Source organism: Platichthys flesus, chromosome 3 (genome assembly GCF_949316205.1).
Source record: "Platichthys flesus chromosome 3, fPlaFle2.1, whole genome shotgun sequence".
Classification (NCBI taxonomy): Eukaryota; Metazoa; Chordata; class Actinopteri; order Pleuronectiformes; family Pleuronectidae; genus Platichthys; species Platichthys flesus.
In genome coordinates this window covers 11242625-11268167 of record NC_084947.1, presented here as the reverse complement: position 1 = coordinate 11268167, position 25543 = coordinate 11242625, and the positions used below count along the sequence as shown (strand labels likewise).

The following is a 25543-nucleotide window of genomic DNA, read 5'->3' as shown; positions in this document are numbered from 1 at the left end:
GAATGTTCAACCTTTTTTTACTGAATAAAAACAGCACTTTCTCTCACAGACTACAGCAGGTACTGATTAAATAAGGCACAACACCCGAGAGGAAAGAAAAGGTATTTATATCACAACAAATCGGTCACACACAATCCTCCGGTGGTGACGAGCACGGCGTGATTTCAGTCAGCGGAGTCCAAACAAAGAAATTGCATCGACGTCTCGAAGGAAGTTTCCAGAGGATTTTACAAATGGACCACTGACACAAAAAAATGTGTTGTTTCTTTTAAGGGACGTGTGGAATATAACAGTCTGGGAAAAGTAATGAAATGTTCAGATTTATCTCTACAGCTGGTCAATATAGAGGCTGTGAGGTTGGTTAAACTTCCAGCTAGCGATCTGCAAATATAGCTGCTTTCAGACGCACACATTAATCCAAACATTTTCCAGAAATTTTCCAGAGCTGCTTTATGTGAGATCACAAATGTCTGATATTTTACGGACCTTTTCCTGCCAGCCCCCTGGCAAAATGTTAATTTGAATTAATGGAGAAATTTGCCTGAAAAACATGAAGTGATGGATTTCTTGAATGACTCAAGTCACATTTGACTTCCCCAGAAAACGTTTTATTTTGGTGAATCGGTTTGACATGAGCTTTAATGCACATGAACAAGGCCCTCTAGTGGTCAGGAGAATGCTGATCGTGTGATTGTTTAACGACAGCTTGGTGTTTAGTTTTTCAATCAATAAACAATGACGCGTCTTTAACAGTTGACTTCTGCTCCAGGTGCCTAAAATCCACTCGGCCTGGCCAGGAGATTGAGAATGACTGAATGATGGCGTTCCGTCATGATAAACAGATCGTGGTACCCCTAAACTAACACAGTCACAATTCCACACATCTACAATAGATCACTACATCATCAAGCAAGACGTGTACAAGTTTCGGGTTTCCCGTCCTGTAATTGTGGTGGGCGGTCAACAGGGGGCCCCGTTCTACTTCTCTGAATCACACGTGAGCATGCTGCCCTCACTCCAGGTCTTTTTGAGGGTAAGGAAACACAGAGGCCAGCAGAGCCTCAATCCACACCTTAGTTGGACTTACACATTTTATTTATTTTTTCACATAAAGAATTTGAATTTAACATGAAAAATACACTTTTAAACAGCTTTCATAGACCATCACAACTCCAAAATACAGGTACAGCTTTTCTTCAGTGTCTACAAACAGGTACCAGCGTAAACAAAACTTTTAAAGCCTCAAAATACCTTTTTTTATTTTTTATTTTCTGTCATATTGTGTCAGCCATTTTTTTTTAAAAGCTGTCAATTAAAGAGTGACGAAATGTGTTTGACTTCAAATTATAAATCCAGGAGCGGGGTGAGTGTTTTGAAAGGAGGTGTGTTGCTGCAGTAACAGGTTGCCTTCAAGTACATCCCTTCAGTTCTGTCAATCAGACCTTCATCTACAGGTAGGGTAGCTTTCACAGAAAGCAGTGATACATCATTCCACTCGCTGGTCAGTAGCCTGTTGTTTGCCTATCTCTGCAGCTACAGTGCCAAGTCAAACGTTCTCTCCGAGGCCTTCAGAGCACGGGAACAGGAGCCTATAGCAGGAGTCCTCACTAGTGTGAAAGGAGATCCTCTCGTCTCCTCTGGTGGACGGAACAGGGCCATGTGAGACCGGATTGTTTTAATAAACCATCTTTTTTATCTGTTTTTCTTTTTTTTTAATGGGACTTGTGTTGCAGGGTTCTGGGCATCTGGACTCAAAGGCTGTGATCCTGTGATCTCCAAAGTGACCTTGTTGCTTCCTGTTCTGCCTCCGTTTCCCAGAAACAAACAAAAGAAGAAAGTTTGTGCGGCCTGTGCCAGTGTGATTGTTAGTGCCCTTTCTATGTGTGTAAACACACGCCTGGCAGCGGCGGCTCACAGCTTGATATCCTGTGACTCTGACATCTTGGCAAGTGTCTTTTTGACCCGCAGCGCTGTGAGGCGGGAGGCCGGGTTGTGGGCCCAGCTTTCTGTCATCAGCTTCCCCATCTGTCTCAAACACTGCACAGATACAGATTCATGTTACCAAGGTTATTCATGTGTGCATCAGTCTATGACCGCATTGACATATTTACCTCCGCCAAGGAACGTGTGTTTTGGTGGTTTGTTTGTTTGTTAGTTAGTCAGCAAAAACTACTGAACAGATTTCCACAAGACTTGGTGGAGGAATTGGAAATTTATGTCATGGATCATTAATATTGTGAGGTATTTAAAATGTCCACCAATATCCTTGAGTAATATTAACCGATCTTCATTATTTTTTTAAATCATACAAATTTAGGAGACTGATATCCATCACTGTGTGTATTTTGGTGCAGCCTGAATGAATTGAAGGGAACTGTCAGGCCTTGGTGGAGGTATGAGCTCTAGTGAGTGACTGCAGATTATTTTACCTCATCGCTGGTCCATCGATTGGGAAAGGACGGTCGTAGTCTCTTGATGCAGACCACCTCCCTCATGTCTTCATATGAAGGGTCGGTAGGAACTGACTCATGATACGGCAACTGGTACTCCTCAAGGATCCCTACAATAAGATATAACAATGTTTTTAAAATCCATACAGCATTCAAATTGGACATGTACTCTTTCCGGTTTCTGTGAAAGAAGGAAAGCATAAAAAGTGCATTCCCTGCACTGACCTCCTGAGATACAACGCCGAGCGATCTCCCAGAGAATGAGCCCGAAGCTGTACATGTCGGCCATGATGTACGACTGAAAATGACTTCTGTTCAAAGTCTCGTCCAGAACCTCTGGAGGCATGTAGCGCTTTGTGCCGACTCTGGTGTTGGGGGGGATGTCTACCTCATTGGTGTCACTGCAAAGTCACAGATGAAAGAAAACCATGTTAAATTAAAGACCAATTAACTGTGAACATCACTGAAGCCCTTGAAATAATATAGGTTTTAAATACTGAAATTCTGACATTAAATCAAGAGCTTTCTGAAATCATGCGACAGAGCAGCACACGTTTAACACCCCGAGCCACTCACCTGATGAACTTGACCGCCAGTCCCAGATCAGCTATGCAGCAGGTCCCGTTTCTTTTCACCAGTATGTTCTTACTCTTCAGATCCCTGTGAGCGATGGCGGGTTTTCCCTTGGTGCCGAAGATCTCCGTGTGGAGGTGACACAGTCCCGATACGGACGAGTAGGCCAGCCGCAGCATGGCTTTGTTGTCGAGGGTGGTGGATTTGAGGTAGTCGTACAAAGAGCCGTTTTCGTGGTAGTCTGTGATCAGGTAGAGCTGGGTCCAGGAGCCGGTGCCTTTAATGTCTGCGGCTATAAAACCTGTGAATCGGGGGGAGGGGTAGAGAGAGAAAGGAATTTGATCAGGTAAAGGAGTCTTCATGGCCTCTGAGCTAAACTGTGGTAAGTTCAATAATTTTTTTTTTTTTTGTATTTATGGGTTCTCTTTCTTTTTTTAAGGTTTGCAGGAGTTCATTTCAATATCGTTGTAGGAAATTACTTTTGAAACTGACTAGTCTGAAATTATGAATGAAGTCATTTTAAGCTTTTTTCGCGACAAAAAAGTCCCATCAGATATTTTTCTTATGACTTTTAATTATAGACCTGAACATGACGTTATGTAAAGCACTACTGTTATCAAAGGGATGTGACAGTTTGAAATGTTCACTTGTGCAAACTACAAGAATAAACCTTAAAATGTGATATTTAGTGCAATTAAAATGGCAAAATAAAAACGTTAAGTATACGACTTCAAAAAAATAGTTTCACTTGCTTACAAATGTTGTGTGCATTCAACAAACGGTGTTTTACAATTGAGAGTAAGGTTAATGACACGTGAAATCAATGAAAAGATAATTTAGTAAAATTCAATAAAAACTTGAAATTATGAGAAAAAAGAACGAGTTAAATCAGCAATTAAATGATTATTAATACTAATTGTTGTATAAAAGTTGTATTTGTATAGTACCGTTCATACAATAAAAGCAGCTCAAATCTATTTTTCAGTGTTATCTTTTTAGGAAGCCAAAGCATCAACTCATAATGGATATGAATACATTTGCAACACAACAGCATTATGCACAGCAGCATCTAGTCTGTCTTTCTAGTTTACTTGCAGATGATCTTTGACCCACTATGTGATTATTATGCATCTTGTGGCGTTTAATTACTCAGGTGTCGGCTCAGTTTGTTGTTGTGCATCATTTAATTTGCCGTGGTACATAAATTAGGATCGTTAGTGAGTTACTTTTTGTATTATTATGATGACAAAGAGTATGGTCGTATAATTAAACAAGATGGTGGCGGCTGAAGTGAAAATGAAGAGAGCCGTACCCAGTATGTTCTCGTGCCTCATTAAGACGGTCTGGTAGATTTCAGTCTCTCTGAACCAACTGGCCTCTTCGGTGGTGAAGAAGACTTTGACAGCCACCTTCTCTCCCCTCCACCGGCCCATCCACACCTCTCCATACCTCCCCTTGCCGATCTGCTTCACCATCTGGATCTGCTTGGCTATTGTTCTCTGGACCTGAGGAGGACAAAAAAGATGGGATCACATTAGGGTGAATTTTATTTTGTGCACTCATATATTTTGTCCATGTGTAAAAAAAGAAATAGTGAAGGAATATGTGTAGATTTTGTTTTATTTTGCTGTAGAAATATTTTGTATGAGTTTACTTCCAATGTGTGCATATTTGAATATTTTCAACAGTGATGTTTCGGAAAGTGAAAACTCAAATTCCCTGAAGTTGCAAGCTTATAACACATATCTGACCCTTTCTTTGCTCTTGAGCTGACTAGCCAATCCGCACATTACCCATTTAAATCAGAAGTCAAACTGTCCAATTAGAAGACCCCCTGGTACCCTGGGCTCTCCAGATGTCTGCTAACTGCTGACCTAAGCCTAGCCACGCAAAACCAGAGCAGCTGCTGATTCTGTCCAGCTTTGGTTTAGTGTGATATCACAGCATCATTATATTCTAAAGTATCGCTGTGATTTTTTTATTTCATAACCACTACCTCCTCATGTTGTAAAATGAAAATCCTTGAGCTATGGTTTAAAATTGATATAGGGGCTGGCCAGCAAAGACAGAAATTTGTATTTTGATTAATTCTTGGCAAAGTAGCTTTTACTAATAGTTCTCTTACTTGTAAGTTTAACATCAAAATGCTCATCTCAGCACATTTGTTACAACCTAACCAGTAGCGATACCATGATGTGTGTTTATATTGTGTATCCATGGAGCATCTACTGGATTTAACAGCCGCTTAGCTGCAATGCGGGTATCTCACCAATAGAGGGAGGCCTGAGCCCGAGCCAGAGCTCTGAGACTGCTCTATCAGGTCCTTCAGAGACTCTCCGGGGGGGATGTAGGTCTCATCCTGCTCCAGGCCGATGCTGTAGCGAGGACGAGACTCCTGCCGCTTATACCTGCAAAACAGCATCATTCAGAACACCTTCGTATAAAAGCATTAACTGTGTGTTACAATGTGTAACAGAAACAACTGGTGCCCAACAAACGATGCTGTAAACCCTGTTAAATAGAAGTAATTACCTGAAGTAGCAGAAGACAATGATGACGCCCAGTATGATGCTGCAAACAGTGACTGAGATCAACAAGGCCATGTGGTGGATCTTTCCGTCGACATAGACTGGAGAGGGGGAGAAAGAGAGGGGAAAGAGCGGGGAAAGAGAGGGGTTAGAAAATACACATGGAACCTCGATAATGTGATAAATGTGCAGCAACTGGACATTTTCAAGAGAAATACATGGGATCGGTTTCTGCTCAGAAAACTTGAGCTGAAAAATTAATTTAAAGTAAAAAAATGAAAATAAAATCAGAACCTCCAACCTCCCTGGTAGTGAGGTCATGTGGAGAATCATATAGAGAAATCAGTCATCCTCACAAGTCACTTAAAGAAGCTGCGTACAGTAAATCAAGTACAAATCATATTTCACTCATCAATTTTTCATTTTCCTTCAGCACACTCTCTTCTCCCTCAAGGCCCCAGTCGACAGTGAGAGGAAGCCCACAGCCCAGTCGATGAATTCTCTTCCTGATCCCCTATGATAGGGTTTCAGATTGATGACTCTGCCCTCAGTGCCTGCTGGGGCTTGTGATTTCACTGGGAATCTAAGCTTACTATCTCTCAAATACACACAAAAAAAAAAAGTCGCGCACATGGAGTATAGTGTTGTGCCCAGCGGAGAGCTCAGTATTCTCTTGATACCCAGAAGCCTCGGCGAAGCAGGACAGATTGACAGTAACTCCCTGTCTCCTCCACGTCAGGGGTCTTTGACTCTGACATTGTCACCATATCGCCACATCTGAGTCCCGTGTGCCGTAACACCATCGGTCACAGTGCTTGGCCCCTGTCTATATCGCTGTCACCGCACGCTGTCACTGTCACCTGGCAGCTAGAGGACAGGCGGCTCTCTACAACCCGCTCTAGAGTTTCATTGGGTTGCGGAGGGATGAGAGTAGATAAACTTACGCGGTGGCTTGAGCGGTGGCAGAGTAGGATGCAGGTTCCTGTTGCAGTAATCTTGGTCTGTGCAGCACTCCAGCGATCTCCTCTGACGCAGGTTCCATGTGTCCTGGAAGACAGAGAAGTTATGTTCATTAATGGCTTGAAGGGTTATTGATCAGTTGATTGAGAAGTGATTAAATATTCAACTGCCCAAACATTAGATGATTGCACGTCATAATATTGGAAAACATTCAGATTTATGATAAATCACCGAAGGTCTAACCTTCTTTTTCACTATTTTTTGTATAATCTTGAGAGTAAAAAATATAAATTATTAGAACAAAATTAAGAATGCTTTAAATCAACAATTAAATTATTATTTATATTTCTAAAAATTACAATTATTCTAAAAACAATAAATAAAAGTATTATTGGATAGTACCTTTCATACAATAAATGCAACTCAAAGTGATTTACATACAATATCAATGAAACTAAAAACATTAAACGTTAAAAGGAGGAACAAATGTTAAAATGACATCAAAAGAATAAAGGAAATAAAGTTGTAGTAAAACAAATGAAAACTAACTAAAATAAAACTAAACTAAAAAACTAAAAAGGAAGAAAATGATCAATAATATCAGAGCAGGCAAGTGCGAGATCTGGTTACAGGCTGAAGCAAAGAGAAATGTTACAGTAATCCGTTTGGCTAGAAGTCAAGGCATGAATCAGCTTCTCTGCATCTGTCCGATTTAGAAATGACCGAACCTTCGCTATGTTTCTAAAGTGGACAAATGAGGTTTTGTTCACCTTGTTAATGGCCTTGAAGATAACACCTTTGATTTGTCACCTCGGATTTTATCTAGTTGTCATCTAAATTAAGGAATTATTTTTAGCAAATGTCTGAGATAGAAGACACAAAGGAAAAAAAGGTTGTTAAACACGTCATCACCAAACCTACCCGACACTGAAACTCGGACCCGACGAGCCCCAGGCAACCTGCAGTCTGGACCGGTACCCCTCCCTCCTCCTCCACCATGGTGAAACAGTAGCCATCGGTCCTGGAAAACAAGGTTCAGCTACAGTAAGAGCTGCTGCTTATATCATCAACTGTATGTGGACGCATAACCAAACAGGCATCTACTGAAAGGCTGCAATACTGTGAGACTGTGAGTGAGTGTGTTGTAGAAAATGACGATGCATGGATGGATTTAGATTAGACTTGGTTTAGATACTAGCATATCTCCAGATGAGGCAAATATAATCCAACTTTTTTAAAACAATTATTTGAGATATCGCTTCATCCTCTAAGACACTATAAAGCTTGTATATGGTATTAATGTCATAACGAGTAGACATGTATTAACTTTTGCAACTGATGAGATTAGAGAGAATGATCTATAGCTCATTTAGAGCAACCAATCATTCATCGATCATGTGGTATTAATGACATCTTGATGACGCCATAATAAAATGGCTTTAATTCAATATAAAAACATTAGCATGATTGGAATATATAAAGCATGCTTGCAGGAAATGCTTTTCAATCTTTATGTGCATGCTTCCCTCGGCTCTCCCTACCTGCACGTGTTGTTGGTGGAGTCTTCTGGGCAGTGGTGGTAGCAGTGACACCACAGTAGTGGGGGGGACAGAGCAGGCGCTGTGCTGCCACTCACGTCCTTCCTGCTCTCCAGCACCTCCCTACCGGAGTCTCTTAGCAGCATACCGTCCAAGATGTTGCCTGCAAAGCACAAAGGAGGAGAAAACAGGGGGAATTTAGCTGGAGGATCACATGTGCCAACATTGCTTTCATCAAAGAACTGAGAATATCTGGAAGGCATTGCAGTAACACAGTGAGTTGAAGGCGTTCCAATAGATTTGAAGCTCAAACTAAAAGTTTGATTGAGAAAGGAGATACTGTGGACCATCGGGGGGGAACATGTTCTATCACACTGATCTTGTTCAAGCAGATATTTCATGTTTGGATGATTGATCAACTCTACTTGATACCAATATATCCACCACACCCTTTGCTGTTAGTCTATCGATACACTGACCCCACTCTGTGGACTCTCCACTGTCACACAGCACACGTGTGTAAGCTTCAACTGCTCTTACATGTGAGCCAGTGTATTGGCTTTGTCCCCGTTTGGACGTGATGTTTTCATTGGATAACGGACAAAAATAGGATTGCACAAAAACTACAGGAAGGATTACTGCGATCCTGGTGGAAGGATGCAGTATTTCTGCGTTTTCAACATTTGCCTTGATTAGAACAATTTGTGGATCTTGATGAAGGTAACCAGGAATGTTTAGGAAGCTGATATTAATGGGTTGGTGGAATCTGATCCAAATAAAAATCTATATCTAGTGAATTTAACTGTTGGGCCTTGACAAAGATATGCTCTCCACCGAGTGCCCTTCTAGTTGTGGTTGTGATGCAACGTGATAGTTGTCAATCTCTTGTGTTCTTTGGCAGTTGAATTATAAATGGATCAATGCTGTAATTCTGCCACAGCTTCTGCTGTTCGTGTTTTGCTCCGTGAGCCCAGACTCCATCAGCATGCACCTGTAGGTCTGGGAGTTCCCCTGGGGCAGAAGTTTAATATCTTTACTTCCCCGTCTCTGCTGCGCCAGCGTACGCTTGCAGGGTGTGACGAGGTTAGAGCCAAGATGGCAAATATCTAACTCCGTATTACCATCATAAATCCATCCCACATGAGCTGGCTGACTGAGCAGAAACATAATCTAACTTACTGCAGTGAAATGGACATCGGCTCCATTGAATAATAATAAAAATGTGTATATAACTTAATAAATATAAAAGTCACAGGGAAAGCTGGAGACAAATATGAAACATATAGAAAGAAAAAAGAAACTGCGCTCCAACACCTGATACGGTGAAATGAATTCCCTCACAGCAGATGTTTTTCTACGCTCACAACCGATACAGCTCCCCAGAACTAGAACGGAGCTGTTGTACTCCCCTGTTATCCTATTTCAAAAGAGCACCTGTTTGTCACTTGAGGGAGAGAAAAAAAAAGGATCACGGAAGTAGCTTTTCTTCATGGCTTTTAAGATTTTCATTCATTCCAGCGTGATCATTGAGACCAGATGCTCAACAGCTGCGAGCGGCGATCTTCCAAAGTAAGCACGAGTCCTTCCTCTCTGGAAAAACAACAAACTGCTTGCAGATACAGAATCTGTTCTCCTACTCCGCTTTCAACATCTCGCTCTCCAGCTCAGTGGATGCCTCTCACAAAGACTGAAAATCAATAAACACAACAGGCAGTGTGTGCAAGGGCGCGCTGACAATGTATGAAACAATCACACACTTTCGATTCTCTCTCCAAACGTCAACTGTCCTCACAGTGAAAGTTATGTACGCTGAAGCATAAGTGATTGATATAAACTCCTCAGGAATTTAAAGCATGATAAGTGCATCTGGTTGTAATGTGAGTCTGAAACTGTTCATCTTGAGCTACAAACTCTTTTATAGAATACGCTTCGCTCAATCTCAGAAATGGACGTGCGTTGCGTGGTCCAAATGTGTAATCTTCCAACTACTGTCCTTGTCTCATGCATTTACTTTAAGGCAAGCTAATGGGGTAATATAAGTGGAATAACCCTTAAGTGCAGCAAGAGACAGAGGCGTTTCTGCATTTAGTCTTCTTTAAAAATGGGTGAGGCATGAAATCCAAAACGTGTGAGATGTCATCATTGCTGATCGTGGATTATTACCTTGAAAAGATGTGTTCAGCCACACATGTATGCTACTCAAAGCCTAACAATGACTAATGGGACCCAGCATTCGTCTGGAAATACTTGAGTTTCAGCTTCAACTTTGGATGAATCATTGTCTAAGCAGTTAACTACAATTGCTTAGTAAAAAAATACTGCACTACTGTTCATCCATGGTCAAAATGTAAAATTCTTAATGTTGACAAGTTTTAATAAATATTTAAATCAGGCATCACAATCTATTTTTCAATGTATTCTAAGCATTTTGCGAAATGCATGGCAGTTGCCGACTAATTGACGACACCATAGGTTTGAGTATAAACAAGCAGCAGGACTCAATGAGTCTGTAACACGTAAACAGGAATACAAATGGAATATTTTATTGATAACTAGAACATCATAATCATAAGGCCAACAGTCAGATTACGTTTGTCCACGTAAACAGAGACAGTTTTATTATCTGTATTTTGTTATGTAGATTATTTTGTTTTGGAACATCACATAAGCCTCGTTTGAATGTCATAACAAGTGGGCTGCTGCTTAAGACTGGCAAGAGGTGTTTCATCTTCAAATGTGTTAAACAATAAAAAGTCTTTCTTTAAGATTATGGACTCCACCATGAATTAAAACTTAGATGTTCTAAGGACTAAGGAAAGACTAGAGTACAGGATCTGCTTTGAACGCCACACTGGAATAGATGGAAACTTGGAAATGTGCTGTGTATTTTCAGGGTGGTTATGCGCTGTCAGTCAAACGTAAGATAATGGGTGGTATCTTCTCTTTCATCTGAGCTCAGCTGTCTTTCACAAAACATCAAAGCACTTCCTCCGGGGAAGAACGCTTAACACTCACAAATGCACACACACACACACACACACGCACACGTGCATTTCTACACACAAGCCAGTAACGTGCACACATGTGGTTTAACCCCCCCCCCCCCCCCCCCCCTCCCCTCTCTCTGTATATTTCCTGGTCACTAATCATTCCTGTGCTTTGTTGTCAGTGTTGAACTCGTGTTTCGTGACATTAATGAAACAAAAAGTTGCCAAATGCTCAAAGAAAGAAAAGGTAAAACCAACGCTGAGACTCAAATGCTGTAGCTCTCCAATTAAATTCTGATCCAAAGCTTTGACGTTCTCCTTTGTGTTAACAGCAGCAAACGCTGTCGAATAGATGACGTGGTCCATCTTATTTATCTCATTCATGATGAGCCTGGATTTGCACGGACAATTAAAAAGAACTCTGATGTGAGTTAACATTGGTTTTCTAGCACAAAGCTTGTCAGTGTGAGACAAAAGTGTCATTATGTTTTCCTTTCCTCATAGTTAGAGTAGTTCCCCATCGTCAAAACACAAACAGTTACAAGATAAGTGATTAGATTTCACAATATACAGGTTACATAAGCTATTCTAGTTACTTTCCATCGAGCGTTTCCCTTTCTAAATGTGTCTGTACACCGAGATGTGTTGACAAAGCTGCGAGTGGAGGATGGTGGGGGTTTAAAGGGGTCACATTAACAACTGACCGATTCGAGAGAAAGGGAGCGAGGAAGAGTAGGAGGGGGAGAAGAACAGGGGATTAACAAATGAGAAGTGACAGAGCTGCGGGGAACTGGTGGGCAGTTTAGCAGCGCACAGAGGAGACGGGGCAGAGACCACTGGCCTTTTCCACCCTCACTCTCCACCCCTCCCTCCATCCCTCTCCCTCACTGTGTTTCAGTCGTTTCCTTCCTCTTTCTTCTCCATTCTATCTCTTTACTGTGCCCCTCATTGCCCTTATCCTACATAGAACCCTCACAACAATGCAAAGAGCATAGCCTTTTCTTCCGCTATTCAAACACTACATTTGTTTCCTCTCCTTCCTCTCTTTCGTTCTCACACACGACCTCCCAATCTTTTCTTCGCCCCACCCGTTTTTCCCCTTCTCAGCTTCCACTCCCCTTGGCCTGCCCTCCCGACGCGAGGGCAGAGGGCTGTCATGTGAGGTGCTGCTGTTCTGTTGACAAAACACAAAGCCTTTCACGTCCGTCCTACACCTGGGATCCCTGGCTACTGCTGTGAGTGTGTGTGTGTGTGTGTGTGCGTGCGTGATCGCTGGCTGTGTGTGTGTGTGTGTGTGTGTGTGTGAGTGTGTTAGAGAGCTGTAGTAGGAAACAGGGAGAACATCCTCAACCTATGGAGACTGTTAAATTAATAAATGGTTCTTAGCCAAAAACTAAAAGTGTGTGTGTTATATAGAATTATAGAATTATGTGAATCTGTGTTTTTGGTGTAAAAATGTGGATGTGTGTCAGTATCTCTGCAATTTCATTATTTGCATCTTTCCAGTATATTTAAATTATTTACTATAACATTTATCATAACACCATCTTTTTCTGAAACTTGATTTATAATCAAGGAAGCTGCATCATTCAAACACAGTGTGACTTATCTTCTCCTGACCACAATCTCTCTCTCTCTCTTTCCTGTGGCCTATATCTCAGTCTCATAATCATGATCCAGCATCACAACTCTTTATCTTAATGGTTTTCTTCTGTTTTTGTTTGATTACTAAAATACTCTGGATACAGAGACTGTGGATTTTTAGACAACTTGAAATTTAGAAGATAACACTACATACATTCTTGCTGTTGAAAAAAATGTAGCCTATACCTTTTCATAAACTGTTTCTTAAAGACACGAAACAGCCTTTCATTACCGTCACCAAAGAGGTTGGGTCTTCACCCCTTTTAGAGTAGAGTGTACTTCTTATACTTTCATCCTCAATCATACTTATTTAGTATAAATAGAATAAAATCTCTGAGTGTTTGTTTGTTTGTAAAACAAGGTTACACAAAAACAACAGGATGGACTGCCTCAAAACTTTGTGGAAGGAATTCATTTTTGGCTGCGGATCCGGATCACAAATCTAACATTGTTACATTTTCATAATAAATACAAAATATTCCAAAGGTGTGATTTATAAGAAGATGATGCTCCTGAGGTCTGGCTGGTGTAAGGGAGGCACACGTAAAAAAAAAATACTGCATTGACCAATAGGGCTGCAGCTCAAACCTAAAGTCCACTAACATCAAAACAAGCTTCAAGGACGATTTGTTCCCGACTTCCCCGGCTCTCCATAGACACTATAATTGTTTCAAGCTCTTTCCCTAAAATGACCTTTCAGACACCAGCCTGAGCTTTCAGGTCTCCCCTATAGGCTTTTTCAGACTTGATGGCAGGATATAGGGGCCACTGTCAACACGCAATTAACAACCCCACTCAACCCCCCCACCCCCAAAAAATCGAAGGCCTCTTTTCAACAGATGCAGCTTTGTGCAAACTGAACGTTAAAAAAGAAGAAAGGGAACGACCGATATGCAGGTAGTCCGAGGGGAGAGAAGGGAGGGAGAGCGATGTCCTGCGTGAGATAGAACGATGAGGAGGGGAGGTTGAGAGGAAGACGGACCGACAGAGGGCAACAGCAAGAGAGCGAAGATGTTCATTAATTATCCCCGCCATGTCAAACAAGGCCTACCAGAAAAGCCCTTTCACCGAGCCCATGTAAACACCGCCCGCCTCCCCTTTCCACTTAAGACGCACTCATTTGACAGCGCTGCTCCCCCTCCTTCCCCCCCGTCTCCCCCGTCTCCCCTCTAAGTAGTAGTTCATCTTCCTGGTGTTTGACAGTGCTGTCTGTACAACCAAAGAAACATGAAAGGTGAATGGTTTCTTTTTTCTTTCTCCCGTTCCCTTCGTCTTTGTCTCTCTCTCTCTCTCTCTCTCTCTCTCTGCATCTCTTAAGTTTGTGACTCTCTCGCTCGCTCGCTCCACTTCCACGTACTTTCGGTGCCTGGTCTTATCTCCGTGTTCTTCTTCCTGTCACTGCTGAGATGAGCCGAAGCATCCCACATGTGCAGGAATGTCTTAATGAACCCCCGTATGGGATCTGGAGGCTGGATGCTGGGAAGCGGAGGCTGCCCCTCTTTGGCTAAACTTCAGTCACTGTGACAAAGATCACTCTCTTGCCATTTGCCTTATCTTAAAAGTTTCTTCAAAGTATTTATCAACTATTTTAAAGAATAGAAAACTTTATTCCACTACATTATTATTGTGGTACTAATATATGAGGATCAGACACTATCCCTTACACTTTGATTCAAAGTTGGATGACTTATTGACACTGGGATCCGAGAAAAAAATGGTTCTTTCTCAGTCTCCAGCTCATAAACACACACTCTTATGGTTCAAGTTGTATACATTGGTGAAGTCGAGGGCAGGAAGAGGTCATGTCCAATTACTCCTTTTGCTCGTCAAAAGGAACCTCACTCTGCTGTTTTCCTCCTCCCATTTTAACGCCGCACAGTTTTTTTCTTCTTCATTGAGGCACTCTCATAAGGCAACATCTATAATAAAATACATTTTCATTTTAGAACTCATATTATATCCGTCCACACGAGTGTGTGCGTGTCGGAAAAGCAGCTGGTTGCGTAGCAAATACTACGGACGAGAAAGGAAAGGTGGAGCTGCTGTTGTGTTTTTACGATTTGCCTTCATAGTTGGTATTCGAGTCATGACTGATCACAACCAATTAGGAAGGAAATGTGATCTCTGTTTACCAGATCAATATTTCAAAAAGGGACAAGTAGGTATATGTATATGCTTCAAGTGAGCGTAGAGTGTAGCAGGGGTGATGTAGCAACAAATCAATCAATCAAAAGTCCAGTGAGAAAATAAATGGTGCCATAGCTATCCACCATCTACAACCAGGATTGAGACCGACCTGCAAGTAGCCAATCACAGAACTAGGAAGTGATGTCATGTGGCTCTAATGAGGTTCTCTTCAGCAAAAAGAATCACAATAACTAATGAGAATGTGGATGAGTGAAGCTTTGGAGCTGCATTCAGCGTTTTCTATCCTCCAACACAACTGCATCATCAACAGCTCGTCAAACACTCCTCCATTATGTCACACTGATGAATGATGCAGTAATGAGCCAGTGCCACTCTCTGGTTATACAGCTGTCATCTGCCAGCTGTATGCTGCGACCTGTGTGTGTGTGTGTGTGTGTGTGTGTGTGTGTGTGTGTGTGTGTGTGTGTGTCCGTTCATGGGGGTGAGTGAAGGCCTTCACTTTTCCCTTCGGAATACAAGGAAATGATGAAATGGTCCTTGAAGGAGGTGTGAGAGAGCAAGGCAAAGAAAAGGGAGAAAGGACACCAGCTGGTCTCTTCATCAAAAGCTTCTTTGCTCCTTCTCACGGCCATCTGTGTCACAAAACATCAACACATCAATCCACACACACACACCAGGCATGTCGGTAATTCCGATGCTACTGGTTTAAATTTGGCTCGTGAACTTTGTTCTGACTATCACATTAAACTGATTTATCTCAATGGTAGAAATGAGAGCCACAGATGCCAGGCGTTGGGCAAAGCAAGGTTTATAGCTCACCTGGTAGCTATAAGTCCATCACGGCTATTCTTCACCTGGTTCGATTCTGACCCAAAAACATTTAGAAGGGCTGCATGTTTTTTTTGTCCCTTTGCTGCATGTCTTTCTCTTTTATATGCTGCTCTACAATAACGGCCATAGTGCCAAAATACTTTTTATGGAACCTTTTAGCTATATCATCCATATAATAAACTCTTTTAGAAATCCAAATGTATCATTGAGAATATCTGACTGGATAAAAATATCTAATTCAAATGTCATGCATGTTAAGAAGATGAAGAACCTCCTCCTTCATCTCTTCTCAAATAGCTGCTCTGGAAGACAAATGAAGCAACCAAAGAAGCATCTTCTACAAATCCCTTAAAGCAGCTGCTCTTTTCTTCCATCACCCAAATGTGTATATCAAAAAGGAATGCTGGACCGTGTGCACGAGCACACAGAGCCATTTGCAGCGCCTGGACCAATATCAATGTGTCAGTGTCGTCTAAAAAAAACACCCTATACTGCAACAGAACATGCTCAGCTACAGGGCCAACACACAAACACATACCTTTACAAAAAGAGTCAATAATAAGTATGAGCATTAGACAATACATATACAAGCAGTAGATGAGAAGAAGGAAAGTGTGTCTCAGACACCGGTTGGTTTTATAGGCAGCATTTTTGTTGGCCCAGTCAACAAGACAGATGTGTAGCAGATTTTAATAAGCAGTTTTTTTTGTATTTCTTTCTTCTCGCCTCTCTGGGTTCATTAAATTTGATTGGCTATGGCACAAAAATAATCCTATACTCTCCAATATGTACACGCTAACACATGCACCATCGGCGACTTTGGCAATTACTGGTATCAAACGATGCCTTGATGAACTTTTACCAATCATTTCCAATAGTTTCGTGGAGTCAGTCGTCCATCGTCAGAGTGCTTGTCTAAACAATATCTACCTAACCACAAATCAGACGATAAATCAAACAAAACAAAAATAAATTAACAAGTACTCCACTCGTCACCTGATGAATATATATTACCAACCCGGCACTCTCATTTGAAAAGATGACTTGTGTACATTCATAATAATACAACAAAAGTCTGTTTTATCACAGATTACACGTAACGTAGAGTACTTGGTAGCGTTGGCATACAATATACACACACCCATACAATCCATTCAAAGTTGCCAGCTATTTTTACCGTATTGGATAAGCTATTCCCTCATCATCATGTGATTCATTGTTCCATCATGGTGGTGGTATGCAAAATTCATTCCTTTAAACTGATAAACAATAGACACACAGTTCACAGTTGGCCATGGAAAATATAACAACTCAAGTTGAAACGTCCTCACGTGGAGCGACTCAAAGCACAGACATTCACAAGCTAACAGAGAATCACAGCATAGTGGAGACACTTTGCATTTTTGGGAGATGTAATCCTCTGCTGCTGGAGACAGAGGGAGTGAAGTCTAGTCCCATGATGTCATGTTGGTGTGTCTGTGTATACGTGTGTCATGTACAATGTGTCAGAGTGAGACATGAACCACTAGAATCAATGTTTCAGTTCCATATCTGTCAAGACCATTCAGTTTAATTTAATTAAAGGTATTAGGTGAGTTGACAAGATCAACATATGAATGTTTGGGTTAAGGCCCAAACTTTTTTTGAGGTCCCAGTCACCCTGTCCTTAGACTAACAAATCAAAAAAGTCCAAGTGCTCAGAAAGAAGAACAGGTGATGTACTAACCAGATGGTCGGTGGTTTGATTCCCAACACCTCGGAATCCTTCTGCATTCCGAGGTGTGTGACAAAAAAAAGGTGCAGCGTATCATAGTGCTGTATGAATGTGTGTGTGTGTGTGTGTGTGTGTTTGTGAATGGGTGAATGTGGCTTCTACTATTAAGCACTTTTAATGGTCCATATATAAATTTCCTTCCATTTATACGAGTGGATGTTTGAGTGAGATGTAATGATTTTCCCATGTGGCATTCCTGAGAGTGATGTTAATACAGACATTTAAATGGACAGATGGATGCCTGGAAGTGGGGTGACAGTGACCTTGACCTTTGATCAAAATCGAATCTAACCAGGCGTCCCTGAGATAACGTGGAGAAATAAAAAACACACAAAGACCGGAGAGATAAGTGAGAGTAAAACAACTTGGAGACACAATCATATTACAAAGCAGCTGTGAGATTGTAGGTACAGTGTCTATTCAGTGAGTTTGTAAAAGTTAGAAACAAGTAGGGATCTGTTCAAGACAAACCAGCTCCTTTTTTACTTTCTAAGTCTGTGCCATTTCTCACATTTTCCTGAGTGGTACAATCTAAAAATATCTACAACATCATATCAAATACACTGGGGTTTTTCTTGCTGGCGAGCTGAGAAATGTCCCCACTTAAAACACCCGTTTCCTGCATGATTTCCTTAAATAAATACTTCAAGTGACACAATTCTTAATACACTGCAAACCACAGATCTAAAGAACAAGCACAGTTCAGAGAAGGGAGATGAGAAAAACGGGAACTGAAGAGGATGCTTATGTCATCTTGACAAAAAGTTACAAATCTCAATATAGCTTCTGTCCCTGAGTCAACAATAACTACATTTAGAAGCTGAGTTTGGAATTTCCCCCAAAAAACAAATAAATTAAAACAAATAAAGTTTGGGCAACACATAGCTGGATTACAGTGAAGGTCCCCGATGATAAAGATACCAGTTTGTACTAACTGCTGGTTCACAGAAACCCAGGTCAAGCTGTTTCCAGGGTAAATCACAGGCTGATAAGAAGCAGGACGACATATTGAAAGTGTAACAACTTGTTTGCTGCATTAACCTTGGTAGATTATACAGCAAGCGTTTCTGTGTTTGTTTCCAACTTGAAACCATCAATAAAACATAACGCCTTCTCTAAGACCAGTAGTCCGTTAAACCAAATAACAGCTGCCTTTGATTTTCGACTAGATTTTCAATGACCTGAGGACTTTGAAGGACATTTTACCCTGCCACCATTTCCATTCATCTCCAATAGTGAAAAGAGGTATTCAACATGGATGCTGTGGTGTAACTTTGGAAAAAAACACCCACCAATAAGGAGTGTGTATTAAGATACCAGAAACTATGATTTCTTTTTCAGGACACATTGAAATACCAAGAGGGGCAATCAGAACACTATTTGTCAGCTAAGGACCCCCCCACACACACACACACACACACACACACAGTCACGCAGAACTAAGAGCCACTGACAACGACTGCTTGGTCTAAATAATAAATGAACAAAATCTGAATTTGAGACATCTGACCAACAGGCGAATCTGCTCGAGTGTAGGTGAGTGCCTCGCTGTGTATCCGTGGGAGTGGAGATTGTTGCTGCGTGTGCGTGCGTAGTTTGTGTGTGTGTTTTGTGTCGAGGGAGGGTTGATGGTGTTAACATTACAGCTGCCATGTGTTTATTTCCCAGAGTTCTGGTCTGTGGCGTCTCAGTCATCTCCCCCGGCTTAAACACTCACTTTCCATCCATTTACAGTCTGTATGTGTGTCCGTGTGTGTACAGTACTGTGTGAACACATGTATGCTGCGAGGATATTAATGTATCTGAGCGTGTGTGTGTTTACAGCTGAATGCGTCCCACTGTCTCCTCTGTGTGATTAGCTTCCCATTAACTAAGTCACATATCACCCATCACTTGCTCCAGGCCTCCTTTATACTATCTCTCTGGACAAACACGCTGTCAGATAGAACCTCTCTCTCTCATACACACAAACACACACACACACATACACACACCAATCGGGACGCCCATTAGGCACCTATCATAGCGTACGATGATTGTCTCTATTGTGAAGCCATTTGGTTTAAGGTGGACATCCTGACAGCCACAAATTACCTTCAATTACAGCCTGTGAATTTAATCACTTTTCACTGCCGCATTTAAAGTAGATGACGAAGATACGATTTTTCCTGGGTTAACACACTAAAGCTAAACGTTATGACGGAGAGTGAGTGTGTGTGTGTGTGTGTTTGTGTGCATGTGTGGGGGGGGGGGGGGCAGGGAGTGCATGGAAAACCCTAAGCTCTCCTAGTCCCAGAGCACTGCGCCTTCGACCAGCCAGCTTTGGACTGCTCTGTTCTGCCTCACCTGTTATCTGTCCATCACTGCATTGTGTTGTACAGTGTTGTTATTTGCCGGCGCTCTCGGGGAACGCACACATTCACACGCGCGCACGCACACACACACGAACACACACACACACACACACACACATGCACACACGCACACACACACAGACACAGAAAGGAGTGTCAGTACTTTGCTTCACAACAACTTCTTCTGTTTAAGATCAAGTTTTATGTGCAACAATAAAACTACTGACAATAAAGCAGTGTGGCTGCGGGATAAGTGAACGTGTCTTCGGCTCAGTAATGTTAACTGAACGGTGTTGCATCTCTGTTCAGGTAAATCATTCAGGTAAAATGTTTCGCTGAGACTCACGCTTTCCTGACGCACGGTGTGAAACGCTGATCTCTAAACCCAAAAATGTGTAGTTCCTGTTGTAATGTTTCATTCAAGCACGCCATAAAATACATTTCTACGGATTAAAAATGGCTACAAAAGCGCACAAAAATCCACATACACAATCACACGCACACACAAGTTCCCCCCCTGCTCCAGCTGTGTCTTAAGAAGTCAGAGCCAAACCGGTAATCTGACTGGGATAGAAGTTACTGGATCTGTATCCATTACAGGATGTAATACCCCTCAGTCCCAAACTCTCCTCACTTCCCTTGACCTTCCACCTTTCAAAGGTCATTTTATGATTTTGTTTTTTTCTGCGTTTTTCAACAATAAGAGCCAAGTCGAGCGTGGCATATCAGGGACTCCTATATATGTCAGTAAACCCCTATATCCAGCACATTAGCCTCTCTGGTCTCCCTGGACTTGTTAACCCTCACCTGTTTACACACATACTCACATGTATGATATGTTTTGTGGCCGTGACAAAAGGTGTAGCACAGCACATATAAAAGAAGTCCAAGTCTAAAGGTGTGAGTTTACTTCAGGACACCAGCGATTTGTTTCTCATCTACCGGCAGCAGCATCTTACCTCTCCGGTTCGTCTTTACAGGCAGAAGATCCGTGCAGTTCTAATGAGGTGTCAGTTTCCAGAAAGGGAACTGAACACATCCTGACAGGAAGCTAAGAGACTGACGAGCAGTAGGCACGACGAGCCGTTTGGAGGAGTGAGTGAGCACGCATGCTTTCTGCTTTTCTTTACTCTAAAGGGTTTTTTATTCAGAAATGCCTCCACCAGCTCTTCAGGAGGCTGAGAGCTTATTCATCGACTTCCTGAGAGACAAGTTCCAAGATGAACCCTCGCGGTTTGATTCTAAATGGATCAATGTGAATATGTCTGAGGTGATGCGTCCATGTTACAGTGGGTGATGTGAAATGCAAATGACAGATCGTGCAGCCTGACTTGTCTACATTCGGTCTTCCCCTCTTGCACCGTGGGAACAGTTTTAAGGAAAATTGTCCTTAAAGCATAAACTCACTGCAACCTGAAAACCCGCAGCAGGTGTTTGGTGACACACACACACACACACGAGGATACAGCTCGTATTTAGCCAGCAAATACAACTTCTGTATGAAAAATAAAAACAGATCAAATTAAAAAGCAAATGGTGCGGCTAATTCCCGGTACTTTTAGAGCCCACTGTCAAACAACAGCTGTGCAAGGGGATTAATTTTGGGCTAAAAACCGTGTAGGTGTTTTATTGTTAAAACAAAATCCTGCAGGGAGCAACACAGTCTCATTAGCGGCCAGTGACAAAAGCAAAGCAACTGGCAGAGCTTTGACTGTGAAAACCGATACAGCCGTGCTTATTTCCACCAAGGACAATGAAATGTAAGCTATCACGCTCACTCCTCACTTCCCAGAACTCACTGTGAAGGCTGCAGCCTGGCGTAGGTGGAAGGTCAGAGACGATCCGTGCATGCGTGTTTGTGTGTGTGTGTTTGTGTGTGTGTGTGTGTGTGTGTGTGTGTGTGTGTGTGATTTAAACAGCGTGCACAAGTGTGTGCATTCCCTACGCTCTCATTTCACCTTGAAAAATAATGAACGCATCGTCCTTCACTCTTTTGCTGCAGAGACAATGGCCAAGACGTGCTGCAGGGCAAACTACGAGCATCATGCAGACACAACACTGTAGCCGTCAACAGCTTAGATCAAAACGTCTAGTTCACCTGTGGCTATAGGACCAGAATCCACTAACACCAGCTCCAGACTTTCATTCAATACATCAAGCAACCACGTGTTGTTAAGGATATGTAGCGTGTGTGACAATAAGTGAAATGCAGATAAAGCAAAGTGAGATACAGATCTTCCAATAAATTAATAAATCTCAAATCTCTGTCTCTACCTGCACCATCTTTTTTTTTTCCAGAAAACAAATATTTGCCTGTTGAGTCACCGTTGAATCTGATGCCAGGACAATCAATCATCCGCGTGTCAGCCAATGAATGAGGCTGTTGCTGGTCCAATCAATCATCTATGTGTCAGCCAATGAATGAGGACGTTTCTAACAGGCCTTGGGGGGATTTCTATTTGAATACAGTTTTAACAGTTTGGAACTGCTCGCTTTGAACACACCTCATTTGACTAGATTGAGGATTTAAGAAAATAAAATGTTTTTTTATCAAATGTTTAAACTATTTTGCTCATCCCAGCCCTGTTTTTATGGAGACTGGGAATGTTGTGGATGTACATTTATCCAGTGAAGTGCAAGGCAAAGCATTCAAACTTTATCAAGCATTTTTCTTTTTTAACCCATAAAGATTTGGTAATAAAAGTTCAAGTTTGGCTGGCAGGAATTTATTAGGGTGAAGCCTAAGAAATTTGTGCTCATATGTTTTCAGGGGGATTCATCCCAGATCTGGCATATGTAACCTACAGCTGGCGCACCAATACTATACTGGTATTAGTATTGCATGTAATCGGACTGAAAGATTACATCCCATCACCTCATCAAAAATATGTAATATAGATGGGATCTATGTCCCAAAAGCACCGGTTGGTTAATGCAGCAATGTAAAGCATAAAGGGAAGTTGAAACAATAAGTAACTTTCATTACTATATCAACTTGATATTAAGCGAATGAACGTGTGAACAACTTACTGGGAAAATACCACAAACAAGAAAATATGTTGGTAAAGATCCAACTTTATGTCCGATTTTACAAACGTCTTCTTCAGTGGCAGCTGTTCTGCAGCTTCTCGGACAGAGCACTCAGTGTTTCCATGAATTTGAAACATTCGGGCAATTCTCATGTTTGCGTCCATGTGTACACATGTGTGCGATGCAAATGGTCCAATGTTCATGGTTTTCAGAATGACTGATAGACCTTTCAAAGTGTGGCTTCAATGATATAACTCTGTTAGCAAAGAAAGTGAGGCTACGTTCAAATGAATGTGTTTTGATTTTAAAACAATGGGGAAAAGTCTGTCTTTGTTTTAACCAAGACGAGTTGGAACAATTACTAAATACAGGTCTAGAACACTGGTGAAATGTTAATTAACCACTGGTTGATGAGGCTTATGCCATTTGGTTCTCTTCAGGAAAATGTCGATAAGAGTCCGTTGAATAAGAGAAGGACACGTCATGACCCAATCAAGAAGCGAAAATAACTGTTGGTTCCAAAAGTCCCAATTTTTGCCTTTGTCCAGATCTAAACACAACCCCACTTTTCAAACTATTTACAAAATAATTAGACTGCAGTAATCTGGGCACCATGTGAATAAATAGCACGTGTGATGCATCATAAAACTAAAAAGGCTATACACTTTTTAGTTTGTGAATGCAGCCTGAGGCAAAAGGAGGGGGAAGCCCAGCATGGATTCCATAGGAAAGCCAACTCGACTGGTGACAATGACAGGAAAGATGGACGAGAAAGTGGGGGTGACAGGCCGCCAGAGGTCACAGCACGACCGGCCACATAACACACTGGGTATGAGGTATGAGATCTTGCTGGCTTAACTTCAGGGAGCCCAGCTGAAACAATCTCCAATGACTTTAAATAGACCAACAATAAAGAGACAGTGGAGAAATATGTGCAAACACCTTCACCCCAGAGGAACAACTTCAAAATACAACATCACAGCCTACGCAATATTGACTTTTTTGAACCACTAGCTATGATTATAATCTACCTTACCACGGTTAAGCTTATATGCAGGAGAAACATCAGAACAGAAGCTGAGTGGAACCTTAATGACACGCCTCACGACACCAAACATAACAGAGCAGTAAATCGGACGCGTTCTCTCTCTTAACACCTCGCCAATCACACTCCAAACATGGTCACAGAAAAAAGAGGCTGATGCTGCTAACGGTCACAGTGTCGCTCCACCACGATATGCGTCTGTTTGAGGACGAGCGCACCGTGACTGAAGATATGCAGCCGCGTGTCACAGCAGCCACTGCACTTCAAAATGAGCGCGGATTAAAAAAAAAACAGGGTCACATAAGCACTGAAATGCTTATCATTAAACTGATTTATCAAACAAATATTCTTCAGATACCTTCAGTAGGAAAGCTTGTGTTGGCAACTCGACCAATCAATATAAAAATGAAAAACAATATACAGCAAAGAGATAATATTCTATTAATCAATTCCACAGCTGCCCCCACTAAAACTTAAGAAATTGTCAATTGTAAAACAGTTATGAATAGAAGTAAATATGCGCAATTAAATGCAAAAAAAAAAAATCACTGCAGTCATGCAACAGAAAGCATGCGTGATTCCTGGATGTAAAACAGCCACATGCGTGTTTATGTTTTGGACCATGTTCACATCGGTTGCTGCGTTACGGAGCCGATTCCTAAACCTGATCGTCATCACGGGCTGCAAACTACAGACGCCGCACAGCAGGGCACAGACGACAGCCGCAACTTCAACCTCAAACTGTACGAGTAAGACAGGAGAGACTAAAAAACCCCAGCGCCACTTGTAGGAAGGAGACAGAAGAAGAAAACCCCCGGGGATATGAGGTTCTAAAGAAATGAAAGCATTTGAGCAACTGCACAGCACAGCAACATGAAAAGAAAACAGCATCAAGGTGGAGGGCGGCCGCGGCAGAGGGGAGAAAGTTTAGCAGGGACTCACCGTGTGCATGTGCGTGAAGAGAGAACAGTCCCAGCAGCAGCAGAGGACTCCGGCTCCAGAGACAGAGAGAGAGACAGCGCTCCAGCCTTCCTCCCTGCACTGGCATGGTAGAGACTGCCGCTCCGCTCCTCTCTTCTCCTCTCTTCAGTGCACTCCACACCACAGGATCCGCCACTCACACACTGCCTCTCCCCCCTGAGAGTGTGTGTGTGTGTGTGTGTGTGCCAGAGAGGGAGGGGGAGAGGGAGAGAGACAGGGGGGGGAGAGAATATGTGTGTGTGTGTGTGTGTGTGTGGGTGGGTGAGGTGGGGTGGTGGGAGTACTGGGCATGTAAGCTCCTGTATGTGTGTGTGTGTGTGTGTGTCCGACAGCAACGTGAGAAAGTCCACACCACACAAAACACACCAGCAGCAGCAGCAGCAGCAGTTGCAGTTGATTGTCCTCAAACCCTTCTGACAGTAGCAGCCCAGCTGAGGGAGAGAGAGAGAGAGAGAGAGAGAGAGAGAGAGAGAGAGAGAGAGAGAGAGAGAGAAAAGGGGAGTTTACTTCACTTGCCTAGTAGGGAGGGCTGACCCAATCCTTTACTCTCACACACACACACACACACACACAGGGAGGGAGGACACGGGTGGACAGAAAACAGGGGCAGGGAGCAGACAGGAGCAAGATGGGGTTTAGGAAAAAAGTAGGAGGCCGTCGAGGAGGATATAGAAAACACGCAGCAGGATCTGTGGGCTTC

The 25543-nt window shown here is 42.2% G+C and overlaps 1 protein-coding gene across 1 annotated transcript; it reads right to left on the bottom strand.

Moving 5' to 3' along the window:
• On the bottom strand, positions 1-25012 carry bmpr1ba (bone morphogenetic protein receptor, type IBa). Its single transcript, XM_062384858.1, has 11 exons — positions 24805-25012; positions 8053-8212; positions 7433-7532; positions 6496-6598; positions 5556-5652; positions 5293-5431; positions 4336-4528; positions 3027-3324; positions 2676-2851; positions 2430-2560; positions 1-2037 (listed from the first exon to the last, which is right to left on the bottom strand). The coding sequence occupies exons 1-11, from the start codon at positions 24908-24910 to the stop codon at positions 1912-1914; spliced, it is 1629 nt and encodes a 542-aa protein (XP_062240842.1). The 5' UTR covers positions 24911-25012; the 3' UTR covers positions 1-1911.
• Between the last annotated feature and the right edge of the window lie 531 nt (positions 25013-25543).